Source organism: Aristolochia californica, unplaced genomic scaffold (assembly GCF_029961685.1).
Source record: "Aristolochia californica isolate CCGP_79_NKW_82.1479 unplaced genomic scaffold, dmAriCali1.0.hap1 SCAF_7, whole genome shotgun sequence".
NCBI lineage: Eukaryota > Viridiplantae > Streptophyta > Magnoliopsida > Piperales > Aristolochiaceae > Aristolochia > Aristolochia californica.
Window position 1 is genome coordinate 33,026,092 of NW_027182268.1, and position 16,782 is coordinate 33,042,873.

General features: G+C 44.1%; 1 protein-coding gene across 1 annotated transcript in view; it reads left to right on the forward strand.

Annotated features, from left to right (window-relative positions):
- The window catches only part of LOC137937519 (transcription termination factor MTERF5, chloroplastic), a 31,073-nt gene extending 18,720 nt beyond the window's left edge, over nt 1-12,353 (forward strand). The window contains exons 6-7 of the mRNA XM_068782578.1: nt 11,400-11,617; nt 11,787-12,353. Coding sequence (XP_068638679.1) covers nt 11,400-11,617; nt 11,787-12,129 — 561 coding nt within the window. The 3' untranslated portion in view covers nt 12,130-12,353. The remainder of the gene's footprint in view (nt 1-11,399; nt 11,618-11,786) is intronic.
- Nucleotides 12,354-16,782: the final 4,429 nt, after the last annotated feature.

The window sequence follows — 16,782 nt, forward strand, 5'->3', positions numbered from 1 at the left end:
TATAAGTAGACATGTTCCTCCTTTACTAATTACATCCTTGTGTCATCTTTATGAGAAGTCTTCTTATTTACCATGATGCCACGTCTCTTGGACCCGTGGGTCTTCTCCTTGGATGTGTGGGCCTTTCTTGGTCATGTGGGCTTGAGTTCATCTTCCAACACTCCCCCTCAAAATGGGGGTGAGAGAACATCATAAACGCCCAACTTACTGCAAATATTGGATAGGATCTTCTTGTATAAAATGGCAATCCACCTCAATCATATCTTCCAACAATAATGAACCTCTCGTGGTGTTGGTTAGCATAGTTCTTCATTTGGGATTGGGCTTTGTTAAAGTTGGAGTTAAGTTCCCTCAGGATGTCGTTTCTCTCATAGAGCATCTGATTGACCTCTCCTATGGGAGAGGTGGAATCTAAAAACCATAATTGGGAAGGGGGGTCTCATCCATAGAGGGTCATGCTTGCTGCCTTGTGAAAGGTGGTATTGTACCAAAACTCGGCCCAGGGAGCCCATTTAGGCCAGGTCTTAGGATGGTCTCCTACTAAACACTAGAGATAAGTCGCCAAACACCGGTTGACAACCTTGGTTTGGCCATCCGTTTGAGGATGAGATGCTCATTTGGAGGTGGGTGCCGACATGCATGGAGAGCTCTTTCCAGAAGGAGCTAATGAAGACGCGGTCTCTATCGGATATAATTGACCTTAGGAACCCATGCAACTGAATGTTTTCTTTGATAAACAGTTGAGCAACTTGCCTGGCAGTGTAAGGATGGCTAAGGACTTTGACTGTACTTTGTCAATCCGTCCAACGACCACCAGAATGGTGTCGAATCCATGAACCTTGGGAAGTCCTCCCAAGAAATTGAATGAGATCTCTCCCAAACCCAGAGAGGGACCGGAAGTGGCCGGAGCAAACCGGTTGGCGTGAGAGCACTATATTTGTTCCGTTGGCAAATATTACAAGATTCGACAAACTGTTGCACCTCTTTCTTAAGGCCGGTCAATGCATTAGGCTGGCAATTTTTTTATATTTGCAAAGGTATCCAAAATGACCCCCCTGAAGGAGTGGAGTGGAATTCTCGTAGTAGTCTCGGATTGTATGCTGGAATCACTAGGCAGTTCTTGAACATTAAACATCCCCTAGTGATGCTGTAATGGGGATGTTGGAACTGTCAATCAACAAATCTTTGTTGGATCTAACAAACTGTGTTGTATTTCGTGTTCCAAATCCTCCAGCCCTTTGAAAAAGACAATAGAGAGAGCGGACAGCTCCAAGGGGTCTTCCTTGCGGGAGAGGGCTTTGACCACTTTGTTCTTGCGACCTGGCTTGTAATGTATGTCAAAATCGAATCCCATGAGTTCGGTTACCTATTTCTATTGTTCCTCGGCCATCAATCTTTGGTCCATAAGAAACTGCAAACTGTGTTGATCAATTTGATGATAAAGTGTCTTCCCATCAGATAGTGCCACCATTTTTGGACGGCTAGAATGATTGCCACGAGCTCCCTCTCATATATCGATTTTAAACGAGCTCTTGCAGACAAGGCTTGGCTCAAGTGATAGACCGTCCTTCTTGCACGAGGACTGCACCTAGCCCCTTCCTGGATGTGTCAGTCTCAACAACGAATGTCTTGGTGAAATTTGGCATGGTGAAAACTGGGTGATGGGTCATGGCCTTCTTTAAGGTGTGAAATGCTGTCTGAGCTGCCTCATCCCATCAAAAGACATCTTTCTTGAGTAATCTCGTGAGGGAATCTGTAATCTTACCGTAACCTTCCGCAAATTACAGGAATACCTTGTGAGCCCGAGGAACCTGCGAATGCGTTTTATATCTTGGGGGGCCTCTCACTGAAGCATGCCTTCTACCTTGGAAGCAATTGAGACCACTGCATCTGAAATTACGACCCAAGTACTCCAACTGGTGTTTGAAAAAAAACACTTCCTGCTGTTGGTTCTCCTAGTATTTGGAGTTCTCCTAGTATTTGGAGGGTTAACCTCAAGTGGAGCAAGTGGTCATGAAAATCAGAACTGTAAATGAGTATATCGTCGAGGAAAACAAGTATGAACTTACGGAGGTGCGGCTGAAAAATCCAATTCATCAAAGCTTGGAATGTGGAGGGAGCATTGGTGAGATCGAAAGACATCACACAAGAACTCATAATACCCATCATGAGTGCAAAAGGTTGTCTTAGGTGTGTCCTCCTCCTTGACCCAGATTTGGTGATACCCTGATGTGAGGTCTACCTGGGTGAATACCTTGGCTCCTCCCAACTCATCCAAGAGCTCCTTGATCGGGAAGGTAATCTTGTTGAGTGCTCTGTAATCCAAACAAAAGCACCATCCTCCATCCTTCTTGCGGATCAGTAGTACTGGGCTGGGAAAGGGACTACAACTGGGTCTTATAATCTCAATGGACAACATCTCTCTCATGGTTTTATCAATTTCTGTCTTTTGATAGAAGGGGTATCGGTAGGGTTGAACATGGGGGAGTGGTTCACTAGCTTGTAATAGTATGGTGATTTGTTGGTCTAGTTGGTGGGAGCCCTTTAGGCGATTCAAACTGTTGTGGACTCAATAGCACACCGAGTCACACAACGAAGGAGGCAACAACAACTCACTCAATAGGATTTATTTCTTATATTGCTTTGAGTAGGATTTATTTCTTATATTGTTTTAAGTAGGAGTTATTTCTAATTACTTTTATATGTAAGGGCATTATGGGAATTATTGTAACCCTAACCCTAAAACTCCATGACGTGATCTATTTAAAAGAAAGAATGAGTGAAATAGGTAAGCTTTGAGATTTTAGAATAACCTAGTGTAAACAGGTTGAGATCACCTCTTGATCTCGAGTTTAGGGTTTACTCCAAAAATCCAACCTATCCTTCACCCTCCATCCTCATCCATATTCGTCCATCTTCATCCTTCATCATCCATAGTTGGAAGAGGAGCTTCCTGCCCCTTTTCCGAGCTCAAAGAGAGGGTCTTCCCTCCTCATCAGCGTCAACAACAATCAAGGGTTTCTAACCCTCTTGACGAGCAGAAAAGTAGGGAGCTTTCGGCTTCTTCACGTGAAGAAGGGGTGCTGCTGCTCCTAGCTTGGTGCCTGCAGGGAAGGAGAGAAGAATTAATCCATTCACATGGGCCAAGGCTTCTACAAGCCAGGCTGAGTATTCCAACACGAGTAGCAATCAAAATCAGGATTGAAACCCTGATTTCCGTGAGCAACCAAAAGGCATCTCTTCAGTTTCTTCTCCACGTGAATTATTTGCATTCTAGCTATAACTTTAGCACTAGAGTGGATTCATAAAAAGGGAGACTGATCACATGTGGAAGATCAGTCAAAGAAGGGATCTTTAACCCTCCTTACCGAGTCCAGCAACTCAGTACCAGTGCTGGATTCACAAATCCCACGCCGTGTTACTCGATCCATGACCCGGGACCGTAACAACGTGGTATCAGGGCAGGGTAACATGGGGGATACTCTCAGCAATGAAGAAATCCAAATCAGGATACAAAAGATAGAAGATAGCCTTGAAACAGCACAACCAATGTTGGGGAAGGTTTGTGGTTTGGAAGAAGAGATGAGCCGAGTCATCAGCATGCTAACTGAGCTGAGGGCAGAGAGACATCAGAGCCCAGAGGCGAGAGAGGTGGCTCAACCATATCACAGAAGAGGGGAGCAGCGGCCTGGGCGCACTGCTGTCCAAGGACCCTAGCATGGAGGCACAGTTCCAAGGTACACCAAGTTAGAGTTTCCCTCTTTCAATGGTTCAGTTGATCCCTTAATTTGGTTGCATAGATGTGAAATTTTTTTTTAAACCAAGGGACTACTAAATGGGATAAGGTGCAACTAGCCTCTTTCCATATGACAGATGAAACCATGTTATGGGTTACTCAAGTAGAAAAAGAGAGACCAGGGATGACTTGGGGAGAATTTAAAAATCTATGCACAATTAGATTTGGTCCTCCTGCCAACAGCAACCCCTTGGGGGAGTTAGTCCTATTGCGACAAACTGGTTCGGTGGAACAATATCAAAAACTGTTCCAGGAAAAGTTGTCTCATGCTGGTGAGAAGGTATTGGTTGACCAACAGGTCTCCCTATTCACAGCGGGTCTCAATGAGTATTTACGGCTAGAGGTGGAACTCCTTATGCCTGCGGATTTAGCTCATGCAATAAATATGGCTCGAGCAATGGAACAATGACAACAGTTGCAGCAACGTAAGCCGGGTTGGTCGGGTGAGAGGAACACTTCCTCCACGTGGCAAGGGTGCCACTATACTTCATCTCAGGGGGCATCTCCAGCAGCAACATCCTCCAGACACACTCCGACTACGACTTAGGTAGCCGATCCCCGCCCTGGTAATCCCCTACCAAACTTTATCAAAAAATTAACGAGTGTGGAGATGGTAGAACGACAGTCCAAAAATTTATGTTATAACTGCGATGAGCAGTATCGGGTGGGGCACCAATGTAAACGATTGTTTTGGCTCGAGGTGGCAGATTTAGAGGATCCAGAGGATATTATAGAGGAGGAACCACCGGAGATATCCTTGCATGCTATTACTCGGTAGAAATCGCCTAACACAATGCAAGTCCGAGCTCATGTCATCGACCGAGAATTGGTGGGACTAGTTGACTCGGGGAGTACACACAATTTTTTGAGTTTGACAGCCGCACAACACCTCCAGCTCCAGATACACCCTCATTCGACAGCCACCGTCTCAGTGGCCAATGGCGAGAAGGTCCCTAGCTATGGGATTAGTAAGACAGTAACTTTTTCCATTGGCTCTACTTCGTTTAATGCTGAATTTTTTGTTATTCTCTTGGCGGGCTTTGATATGGTATTAGGCATTAAATGGTTACAAACGTTGGGGCCCATTCTGTGGGACTTTTCGGCTTTAACCATGATCTTTGATTTGGTCGGGAGTCGGGTGCTCTTACAGGGCAGTCAAGTGGACAGGGCCCCCGCCGCATGCACACTTTGCAGACACAGGAACAACCTGACAGTACTAGTGATGGTCTGGTTGAGGAGTTCTCTGACCTCTTCTAGGAGCCTTTGGGATTGCCTCCCTTGAGGCACTGTGACCACAGGATCTATCTGAAACCAGGATCTGAGGTAGTGGTCGTGCAATCGTACCGTTACCCACACCTTCAGAAGGACGAGAGCGTCAGTGCCAGGAGATGTTGAAACAGGGTCTTATTCGTTCCAGTCGCTTCTCGTTCTCTTCACCCGTCTTACTTGTGAAGAAACATGATGGGACATGGAGATTCTGCGTGGATTATCGGGAGTTGAACGTACAGACAGTGAAAGACAAGTTTCCGATTCCGGTAGTGAATGAGCTCCTGGATGAGTTACATGGGTCGTGGTTATTCACTAAACTTGACCTCCGTTCTGGATACCATCAGGTCCGAATGCACCCCTCTGATATCGAGAAGACGGCGTTCCGCACGCATCATGGCCACTTTGAGTTCATCGTCATGCCGTTCGGGTTATCCAATGCACCCTCCATTTTTTAAGCTTTGATGAACGAGGTATTTAGTCCTTATCTTTGAAAATTTGTTCTTGTGTTTTTCGACGATATTCTTATATATAGCAAGTCGATTGAGAAGCACTTGGCACACTTGAGGATTGTTTTTGACTTGTTATGAGCACATCAGCTCTATTTAAAACATTCCAAGTGTTCTTTTGCAGCTTCACATGTGGCTTATCTGGGACACATTATCTCACGTGAGGGGGTTACGGTGGATCCCGAGAAGATCTGAGTTATTCATGAGTGGCCGAAGCCACAGTTTTGTTCTGCATTACGGGGTTTTTTGGGTCTTGCGGGCTACTACTGCAAATTTGTTCAGAACTATGGGCCGGTGGCAGCACCATTGACCAGTTTGCTCAAGAAAAATTCCTTTATTTGGAATGAGGAGGTCACCAAGTCGTTTGCGGCACTAAAATCTACCCTCGCATCCGCACCAGTATTACAGCTTCCCAACTTTGACGAATTGTTCGTGGTAGAGTGTGACGCTTCGGGCGTGGGCATTGGGGCCGTTTTACAGCAGCTAGGCCATCCTATTGCGTATTTTAGCAGACAGTTGGCAGTCCGCCATGACAAGCTGGCAACCTATGAGCGCGAATTGATTGGGTTGGCCAAGGCGGTCCAACATTGGAGGCCTTATCTTTGGGGCTAGGCTTTTCTCATACGCACGGATCACTATAGCCTTAGATTCCTACTAGAACAGCGTTTGACGACATTGCCACAGTAGCACTGGATCAGTAAGTTGTTGAGGTTTGACTTCTCGGTGGAATATCATGCGGGGAGATTGAATAAGGCGGCAGACGCCTTGTCGCAGTGTTTTGAGGATCAACAGTTGGTCTATTCGATCAGCCAGGCGAGATTTCTCATCCTAGACTTGGTGAGAGATGCACATGCCATTGACCCTGCACTGCAGGAACTGCATCAGAAAATTTCGGAAGGGACAATGAATTCTAAGTGGTTCATCCAGGATTCACTTATTTATTACAAGCAGCGGCTTTTCCTTCCACATGAATCCGAGTTGATTCCAGCTATTCTCTCGGCCTACCATGACAGTACACACGAGGGGATACAGAAGACCTTGCACAAAATTCGAGCTGATTTTTACTGGCAAACCATGAAGCCCTCTATTGCAACTTATGTGGGCAACTGTCAGGTCTGCCAGCATAACAAAGCCGAGCACTTGAGTCCAACCGGTCTTCTCCAGCCTCTGGCCTTTCCTACGCAGGTTTGGGCCGACATTTCGATGGATTTTGTGGAAGGTCTACCCCTGTCCTCCGGCAAATTTGTACTTTTCGTGGTGGTTGATAGATTCTCCAAATACGGACATTTTATACCGCTTGCTCATCCTTATACAGCAACACGGGTTGCTCAGACTTTCCTGGAGCAGATAGTCCGCTTACATGGCATTTCAGAATCCATTGTGAGTGACAGAGATGCAGTTTTCACGAGCACCTTTTGGCGGGAACTTTTTCGCTTGAGTGAGACTAAATTGAAGTTCTCCTCCGCCTATCATCCGCAGACAGACGGGCAGACAGAGGTGGTGAACTGCACCATCGAGATGTATCTACGGTGCTTGGTGGGTGATCGTCCGCGGCAATGGGTTCAATGGCTTCCGTGGGCCGAATACTGTTACAACATTTTGTTCCACTCTGCCTTGCAATCCACTCCTTTCCGGGTTATATATGGCCGGGATCCACCTTGCCTTCTCTCATACAACCCAGGGTCCACCCGTGTGGACTCAATTGATTCGGTACTCATGGATCGGGATCTGTTGCTACAGAATATCACAGAACGGCTACGACGCGCCCAAGTTCGGATGAAAGATGTCTACGACAAAGGCCACTGTGAGGTCTCTTTTGAGGTTGGGGATTATGTGTGGCTACGGCTCCAGCCCTACCGTCAGCAGTCTCTTATGGGACCTCCACAACATAAGCTCTCTCCCAGATTGTTTGGGCCGTTCCCCATTCTTCGACGTGTAGGACCAGTCGCCTATCAGCTCAAATTACTGGACACGGCCAAACTTCATTATGTGTTTCATGTCTCTCTTTTGAAGCCACATTCCGGGGCGCAGCGTACATCCACTCCATTCATACCACCGGTTGATAATGGCGAGGTTATTCTTACCCCTACTGTGGTGTTACGTGCTCGACTGACCAATGACCATTGGGAGATTCTCGTTTAGTGGACGGACACTGACCCCGACGTTGCAACATGGTAACGTGTGGACATCTTCAAACAAGTCTACCCAGCTTTTGAGTTTGAGGACAAACTCTTTCTCCAGGGGGAGGCAGATGTTGTGGACTCAATAGCACACCGAGCCACACAACGAAGGAGGCAACAACTCACTCAATAGGATTTATTTCTTATATTACTTTGAGTAAAATTTATTTCTTATATTGTTTTAAGTAGGAGTTATTTCTAATTACTTTTATATGTAGTGGCATTATGAGAATTATTGTAACCCTAACCCTAAAACTCCATGACGTGATCTATTTAAAGGAAAGAATGAATGAAATAGGTAAGCTTTGAGGTTTTAGAATAACCTAGTGTAAACAGGCTGAGATCACCTCTTGATCTCGAGTTTAGGGTTTACTCCAAAAATCCAACCTATCCTTCACCCTCCATCCTCATCCATATTCGTCCATCTTCATCCTTCATCATCCATAGTTGGAAGAGGAGCTTCCTGCCCCTTTTCCGAGCTCAAAGAGAGGGTCTTCCCTCCTCATCAGCGTCAACAGCAATCAAGGGTTTCTAACCCTCTTGATGAGCAGAAAAGTAGGGAGCTTTCGGCTTCTTCACGTGAAGAAAGGGTGCTGCTGCTCCTAGCTTGGCGCCAGTAAGGAAGGAGAGAAGAATTAATCCATTCACGTGAGCCAAGGCTTCTACAAGCCGGGCTGAGTATTCCAACACGAGTAGCAATCAAAATCAGGGTTGAAACCCTGATTTCTGTGAGCAACCAAAAGGTATCTCTTCAGTTTCTTCTCCACGTGAATTATTTGCATTCTAGCTATAACTATAGCACTAGAGTGGATTCATAAAAAGGGAGACTGATCACGTGTGGAAGATCAGTCAAAGAAGGGATCTTTAACCCTCCTTACCGAGTCTAACAACTCAGAACCAGTGCTGGATTCACAAATCCCACGCCGTGTTACTCGATGCATGACCCGGGACCGTAACAACGATTGTTATGGTCTTGGGGTTAAGTACCTATGCCTTCCGCTCCTAATAGGCCGCTCTTTTGGGTAGTATTGGCTAGGTGCTTAACATTTGGTATCAGAGCAGGCGCTATGTCCTGACTTGAGTCCCCGCGTGCGCAGGTGGACCGCATGCCCCTGGCGGGGCACCGTAAGGGAGTATGGGCTCTTGACCCGGTCCCGTTGCTGTGTTAAGGCCGTCATGGTCATCGGCTCGAGAGGGCAGGGTGTACTGTTATGGTCCTGGGGTTAAGTACCTATGCCTTCCGCTCCTAACAGGCCGGTCTTTGGGTAGTATTGGCTAGGTGCTTAACACAAACACACTGGAACTTAGACAACAATTTGTCATCACCTTCTAGGAAACCTCCATTGTGGTAAGCGCAAGGTCACCTTGGAACTTGACTTTGCGCTCACCAACTTCAAATGTCGTGGAGAAATTTATCCAATGTAGACAAGCGTCGCCCAGAAGCTACAATCATGCGACGCCTAGAATGATATCGATACTTTCCATAGTGAATAGGTAAAAGTGTTGTTTGATGGTGTCCTTGATTTTTGAGTTTGAGGTTTGGACAGAGTTTGTTGCCACGAATACAGTAGCCATCGACTATGGTGAGGACGAAAGGCTTGTTGTGTACAACCAAGAGGCGTAGTTCTTGGACCAATGAAGATCAAACAAAATTGTGAGAAGCCCTACTATCGATGAGGACGATGACCTCCCATTTGTCTATGAAGCCTCATACCTTGAGAGTGTTGATGGTCATGGTGACAAGATTCTAAGGGAGGACTTCCTCTTTTGTTTGGTTCGTGTCGGTGGTTCCAAACGGTTCGTCCTCATGTGCTGGTGAGACAATCATGACGATTAGCTGACGAAGCCGGCGCAGATGACCCGGTGCGTATTTTTCGTCACATTGAAAACAAAGGCTGTGTTCTCTTCTATCTTGAGCTTCAGCCTCAAAAAGTTTGAGGAAGGATTGTATGTGTGTCGCCGTCATCGTCCAAGGGGCATCCGGTGGTGGTTGGTGTCGTGGGTGATTGTCAGAAGGGGAAAGGGTCTACTGGAGTCGGGGCTGGTGGGAAGCTGGGTGATCTGGGACAACGAGAGCTCATGCATCCCTATGATGCGCCCTGGCCCCACATACCTGGGCCCAAGCCACTTAAAGGCCCAAGTCCGACACAACACCGAGTTTCGCTCATCGATGCGGTGAGCCGCCTTCATGAGGGTAAGGACTTGGGCTGGTTGACTCGCAACTCGGCTCGAACATCTTCCTGAAGACTGTCGATAAGAGCTCCTATGAGGAGCTCGATGGAGGCGTTGATCAGTGATGCGGAGAGGAGCTCAAATCGCTCCTGGTACTCTAAGACGGTGTCATCCTGCCGGAGTGTGAGCAAAACCTACAAAGGTCCTGTCTGAGAGGGCTGGAACGGCCGGAGGAGCGTCGTTCGGAAACTTGGTCAGCTAAGCATCGAGGCCTGACATTCCGTCATCGAAAACTAGTTGAGGCTTTCCCTTACAGATAGGTCAACGTTGCAGGGATCTTCTCCTCTTCGTTGATCCTGTTCATGGCGAAATACCAATTGTCGCGGTATAACCACCCATACGGGTCGTCTCTGACAAAAACTGGTAACTCTAGTCGCGTACCTTTAAACTCTATAATTTCCTGCCATTTACACGTTTCTTCGACATCGTTGCAGGTGCGAGATGCCAAGGTCTCCCCCGTCGGAGCTTTCCCTTTTTCTCTTCCTCGCACCTCCAGCCCTAGCTCTGGGATTGCTACCATATCCGATATCAATTCCTCCATTCCATTCTTCAAACTCGAGACTTCTTTTGCCATAGATTCTACTTTTCTGTCCATCTTCGTCTTCACCATGCCAAAGTTCAAACAGCTCTAATGCCCTTCTGATGGAAACTGGAATACTGAAGGCTTACCTGTGATGAGCTCGACTAGAATCAGCTGGACTTCGAGGGTTCCATGCCTCCAATTCCCTATTTTCCCTTCTTTTCTGCTTGCCCTTTAGTCTCTCCTTTATTCCCCATTATTCCTTGCTGCTGTAACTAACTGTCCTTCAAAGGACACTACCCATGCTGCCAGGTGGAACCCCCACAGTGGACCCTACAACTTCTCCCCTACATTCTTCCTCTTGTTTCTCTTTTACCCCTCCTACTGTAGACCCGGGTAATTGGGGGTCTATCACCATCTTTTGCATACATTATTTTAGCAAACAGAATTGATCTATTAGTTCAATCCCGAGGAATTGTTTAGGAGTAAATATAGGAGTGAAGAACTGAGTTTCATTTAATTTTTCTATATCTTATTTAATTATCACCATAGACTCTACATAGTACCATGAACTCAATTCATTGATGAATTGTATACGAAATTATATCTCCTGGTTATATATCATTTGTTGAAGCCATTCAAAAAAAGGGGAAAAAAAAAACGAATGTAAAATTCTGACATCAAGATGCCACAAGTCACGTTAGAACTCTTTTAAGCACTGAATTAAAATATTTAGAGGCAAAAACTTTCTGGTAATCTGCTTTAGATGGTTGCACGTCAAACAAATTCTTGCTGGTTTTTGGGGCAATGAATGTGCCACTATGGCTGGATATCTTGATTATCATTTGTTGCTTCATGTCTTCCCAAACAAATATTCTTTTTTCTTTTTGTCTCAGGTTGTTTCGTTTATGGAGGAACTTGGGTTCAATGAGGAAAGTATAGGAAGACTTCTTGGTAGATGTCCAGAAATTTTTGCTGCAGATGTTGAGAACACTCTCAGGAAGAAGGTCAAATACCTCATTGAGTTTGGCTTCTCTGAGAGCCGTCTTCCTCAAGTAATTGGAAAATACCCAGAACTTCTGGTGTCTAATCTCCAGAGCACAGTGCTTCCTAGGTAAATCTCTAAATGCATATATTATCTTATTCTCCTTTCTCTAATCAGATGAGAACAACAAGCTCAGAACTTCCGAACATTAGTAACTTTACATTTATATAAAGTTAACAAGGTTCCTTCGATTGTGCTATGGTCGTCTTTTACAACATTCTCAAGCTTGTGCTTACAGATTGGTGTATATGATGAGTTGTGGGCTTTCCAAGAGGGAAGTGATTAGCATGGTCAACAGGTTCTCTCCTATACTCGGCTACAGCATTGACAAGGTCTTGAAACCAAAGCTCGAGTTCCTTGTAATGACAATGAATAAACCCATAAGAGAGGTTGTGGAATATCCTAGGTATTTCAGCTACTCCTTGGAGAAAAAAATCATGCCCAGGTTTTGGGTTTTGAAGGGCAGAAGCATAGAGTGCAGCTTGAAGGAAATGTTGGGGAAAAATGATGAGGATTTCGCATCAGAGTATATGGGGATCGGAAGAATGCTTGTTCCACCCGTTTCTGTAAACGATCAGTAGGTACAGATGGTAGACATCAGAGTTTCAATTAGAACGGAAGAATTATATTTGTACAGAAGCAGCAGCTAGAAGACGAGAAAAATGAATACTAGGTAGGAAAAGATACCGGATCTATGGTAGTGAAAAAAGGTGACGACAATGCAAAACTTAATTGGTCGTTGTCCTCGTCGCAGTTTTGAAAGTTTTAATCAAATATAACCTTGATTTACTGTCCATTATTTTATTAACGGTGTTTCCATCATTACAATGTTTCTGAAGATATGTACTTTGTGATAACACCAGTTTTTTTATTTTATTACTCAAATAGTTATTACTCCAGGCTCCTTAACAATTTCTCTGTAGATCTTTTATATTCTTCTCCGTGCCCTAATGGTGTGTTTGGAAACCATGAAAAGAAAAAGGAAAAATAAAATAAAATTTTGATCATTTGAAACCCTAGGGAGAAGAAAAGATAAAAAAACGAAATTCTGATTACTATTTTGCCCAATATCTTCTCAAACTTACGTGCGTTTGCCTATAATTGAGTTACTTGTCCCTGTTTTGGATCAAGTCTCCTCTGACCTTTCCCTGAGTTCAGTTCTGGACACAAGGGTTAAATTCATCCGACCTGTATTGACGAACCCAAGGCGGGTCAGATCGCTGGTAAAAAATCCATACAGTACCATGGTTCTTTGCTTTTCTGGGTCAACCTAGGATGAGTCGGTTTAGGAGCCCGGATCGTTGCACCCTGGTCAGGGACGTCTCAAAATGCAACAGCTTTAATAGCTCATTCGGCAGCAACATTCGTCAGCAACATTTCGTGGAAAAATGAAAATCATCAAATCAAATATTAACAGAAGATATAGCTAAGTATTAAATTATGTAATCAAACCTCGATTACAGAATTACTTCTACAGATAATCATCATATCAAGGTATAAACAGTACTTCGGAGAGACTACACTTGACTCACAAATCCAACAAAAAGTAAGTCGAATCGACTAATATGCACCGGGCCAGGCGATCTTCTCCCATCCGGGCACTTCAGACTGCCTCAAACAGGACTCAGGAGCTGGGAAAGCTGAGGTTTGGGCTCGGAATTCATACCGATGATGATTATCAGAGGAATAAAACCATAGTGAGTGATCACCTTGGCTTTCTTCATCGTCCAAGTCGTCCACTCCTTCAGACACTTGACCGCCGATCGATCTTCCGCACCCTTGGTTCCCTTCTTTCCTTTCCCCTTCGCGGATCCTCTAGCAGCCATTGTTTCAGTTTCCCTGCTCTGCTCAGAGCTCTTTACCGCTGAACGCTTAAAACCTAACCCTGGATTCAATTGGGGGCCGTAGAGAGAGAAGGCACGAGACGCGGTCCTTGCAGCGACTACACGAGTGTTAAGGGAACCCTGGAGAACTCCACCTTTATCGGCTCCACAGTATTGGACTAGAACTGTAAATAATGGACCTTTAATGGGCCTCCAAAGAGAAAAATCCCCGTGAGGTCCACCGAGAGGATTTATGGTACCTTCTTAGTTCTGTAGTGTCACAGACTAATTTTCGTCTTTATGCTCTACAAATAAACTTTTGAGATATTTTTTAAAGATTTTATTTTTAATATTAGATACTTATTTTTATGATTTTTGTGAGTGTTGATTTGTTTGTTACAACTAATTTGTGACATTGTTAGGAGGTTATATGGTTTCAGTTGGGTCTTCAAACTCGTGACACTAATCGTGTACAAATACGCTTCTTCTCAAAAAAAAAAAAAAAAAAAATCACATTCGGAACTTATTAGAAAACAAGATTATACGTAGAAATTGTCGGCGTCTTGAAAGTAAAGAAGAACATGTTTATCGAAGAGTGGAATGCTGGGCGAGAGAATTTGGAGTTAGATTTCCAATGGACCAGTCGCAATTTTGCGATCATCGGCATATTCGGTATTGTTGTTCCTATCCTCGTCTACAAAGGGATTGTCAGGGAATTTGTAATAGCTCTATCCCTACTCTCGTATCTGAATTTATCTTTTGTCTGTTTTCTTGTGGTTTCTCCTGTTTCATTGCTCATTTTAAATCTGGATTTGAACAACTTCTTGAAACCGTAGTGTTTATAATTTCATCATTGGAATCAGTTAATTTACGAATTTAGTGATGTTTTTGTTAAGATTTACTCTGAGATTTCTTCCCTTAAGGAAAAATCATGTAAATATTATGTAAATCCGGTGATTGTGTAATCTCGTTAATCACTCATAATTCTTCCATGTATATTTTGTAAAACGACTATTTAAGTCGATGATTTGAATAAGAAAATATGACTGAAATCGAAGTATTATTTTCGACTTGGTATCAGAGCAGGATAATCCTTCTTTCTTCTCCTTCTCATCGCCGAAGAACAAAGCGAAAGCTCTGTCCCATAGATCCCATAGCTGAAGAACAGAGTTGCAACTCTGTCGCCAAAAAAAAAAACACAGCAAGTCTGCTTTGTGAATGAAGAAGACGTTGTTTACATTTTTCTTCAGCTGTCGCTGTAACACAAAACCGCGCACCACCCGAACTCCCGAAATCTGCCGCCGAACCACCTTCCAGCAATCGACACCGACATCACTGACGCAGAAGATGAAGAGCCGCACCAACGTCTCGAACTCGATTTATCTCTGTCGTCACCCCACTTCGGCGAATCGTCTGGACGACGCCGACGATTGAAGCCAAGTGATCGCTCGGCCTTCTAGCATACTGCCAGCCCGAACGTCCCCGACGAAAAAGAAGCCGCACCATCGACGAACAAGACGAAGGTACGGAAAACAAAAAAAAGAAGAAAATTCGCTTCCGTTTAACTTAGGTTCCGCATTTTATTTTTATGGCGGATCGCGACAACTTCTTGAACCGGACGGGAAACAGAGAGCCAGACCACTTTTCGGACCGGACCGAAAACAAATACCCAACCTAGGTCAACCCATTGGCAGACCGGACCAAACCAAAAAAAATTATTCAACAAGCGGACCGGACCAGTTCTCTGACCGGACTGAAATCAGAAACCCAAACCGGGTCAACCCAGCGAATAGAAAGCGGACCGGACCAGTATTTTTTGGGTGATCATCACCGATCTACCGATCTTCTTGCATCATGTCGTAGGAATAAAAACCAGAGCGTATTTGTACTCATTGTGGTGAGACTGAGCATACAAAGTCAAGTTATGAACTTATTGGGTATCCAGAATGGTGGGATCCTACTAAAGCGCCTCGCAAATGGAACACAAAACCAAATAATCATGCTTCAGTTGCAGTAGTAGAACCCTCCACTTCTGCTACATCCGGTAAAGTTTTTAATACTTCCACTCCTAGTAGAAATAGTGAATGGATAATTGATTATGGTGCTACTGATCATATGACCTTTGACAATCATCATGTTAAAATTATGAAACCATTTGAACAACATATCGTATCTACAGCAAATGGTACTCCCTCTCACGTTATTGGAGAAGGTTCCATCACCCTCACTGAAAATCTGAGTCTTGGTTCTGTATTAGTTGTTCCAACCCTCAATCATAAATTATTATCATTGGCTCAAATAACTCGCACTTTGCATTGTATTGTGATTTTTTGGCCTAACCATTTTGTGTTCAAGTACATTCAAACTCGGAAGACAATTGGTTATGGTACTAGAAGGGGGAAACTCTATTACCTTGATTTGAAGCCAAAGAGTTCTCATCAATTAGCTCAAGCATTCTCCGTGAATAAATCTGCAGAAAATGAGATTTGGTTATGGCATAAATGGTTGGGTCACTTATCTTTTGGTTATTTAAACAACTTGTTTCCAAAACTATTTGCTAGATTATCTGTTTCAGATTTTAAGTGTGAGGTATGTGAATTGGCTAAAAGCCATCGTGTTCTATTTCAAATAAGCATGAATAGGAGTCCAGCACCCTTTATGATTATCCACTTTGAATTATGGGGTCCAGCAAATATAGCCTCTCTGAGTGATAAATGGTGGTTTGTTTTCTTTATTGATGATCACACCCAGATGACTTGGATTGGCTTAATGAAATAAAAAAGTGAAGTTAGTTCACTGTTCAAATAATTTCACAAAATGATAGCCACTCAGTACCATTCTACAATTCAAACTCTCCGTCGTGACAATGGTGGAGAATTTGTTAATCAAGGTTTGAAATAATATCTAGATGATCATGGTATTAGTCATCAAACTACTTGTCTGTATACACCCCTCAGCAAAATGGGGTTGCAGAGCGAAAGAACCACCACCTTCTTGAGGTTGTTCGTGCTTCCTTGTTTGAAGCTCATATGTCGGCTAGTTATTGGGGTGAAGCCATCACAACTGCAACTTATCTTATCAACCGAATACCCGCAAGTGTGTTACAATTTAAGACTCACTTGAGTGTACTTCATGAAACTATAAGTTCACCTGTTGTGCCGAATCTGCCACCTAGAGTTTTTGGGTGTGTAGCCTTTGTTCATCTTCATAAGCCATTGAGAAATAAATTGGAACCCCGAGCTCTCAAGTGTGTCTTTGTTGGTTATGCTCAACATCGGAAAGGTTATCGTTGTTATCATCCTCCCTCTCGCAAATTGTATGTCACTCTTGATGTGGTATTTCATGAAGATCACATGTATTATTCTACTCCCGAATCTTCAATTCAGGGGGAGAACATGATTGAATTACAAA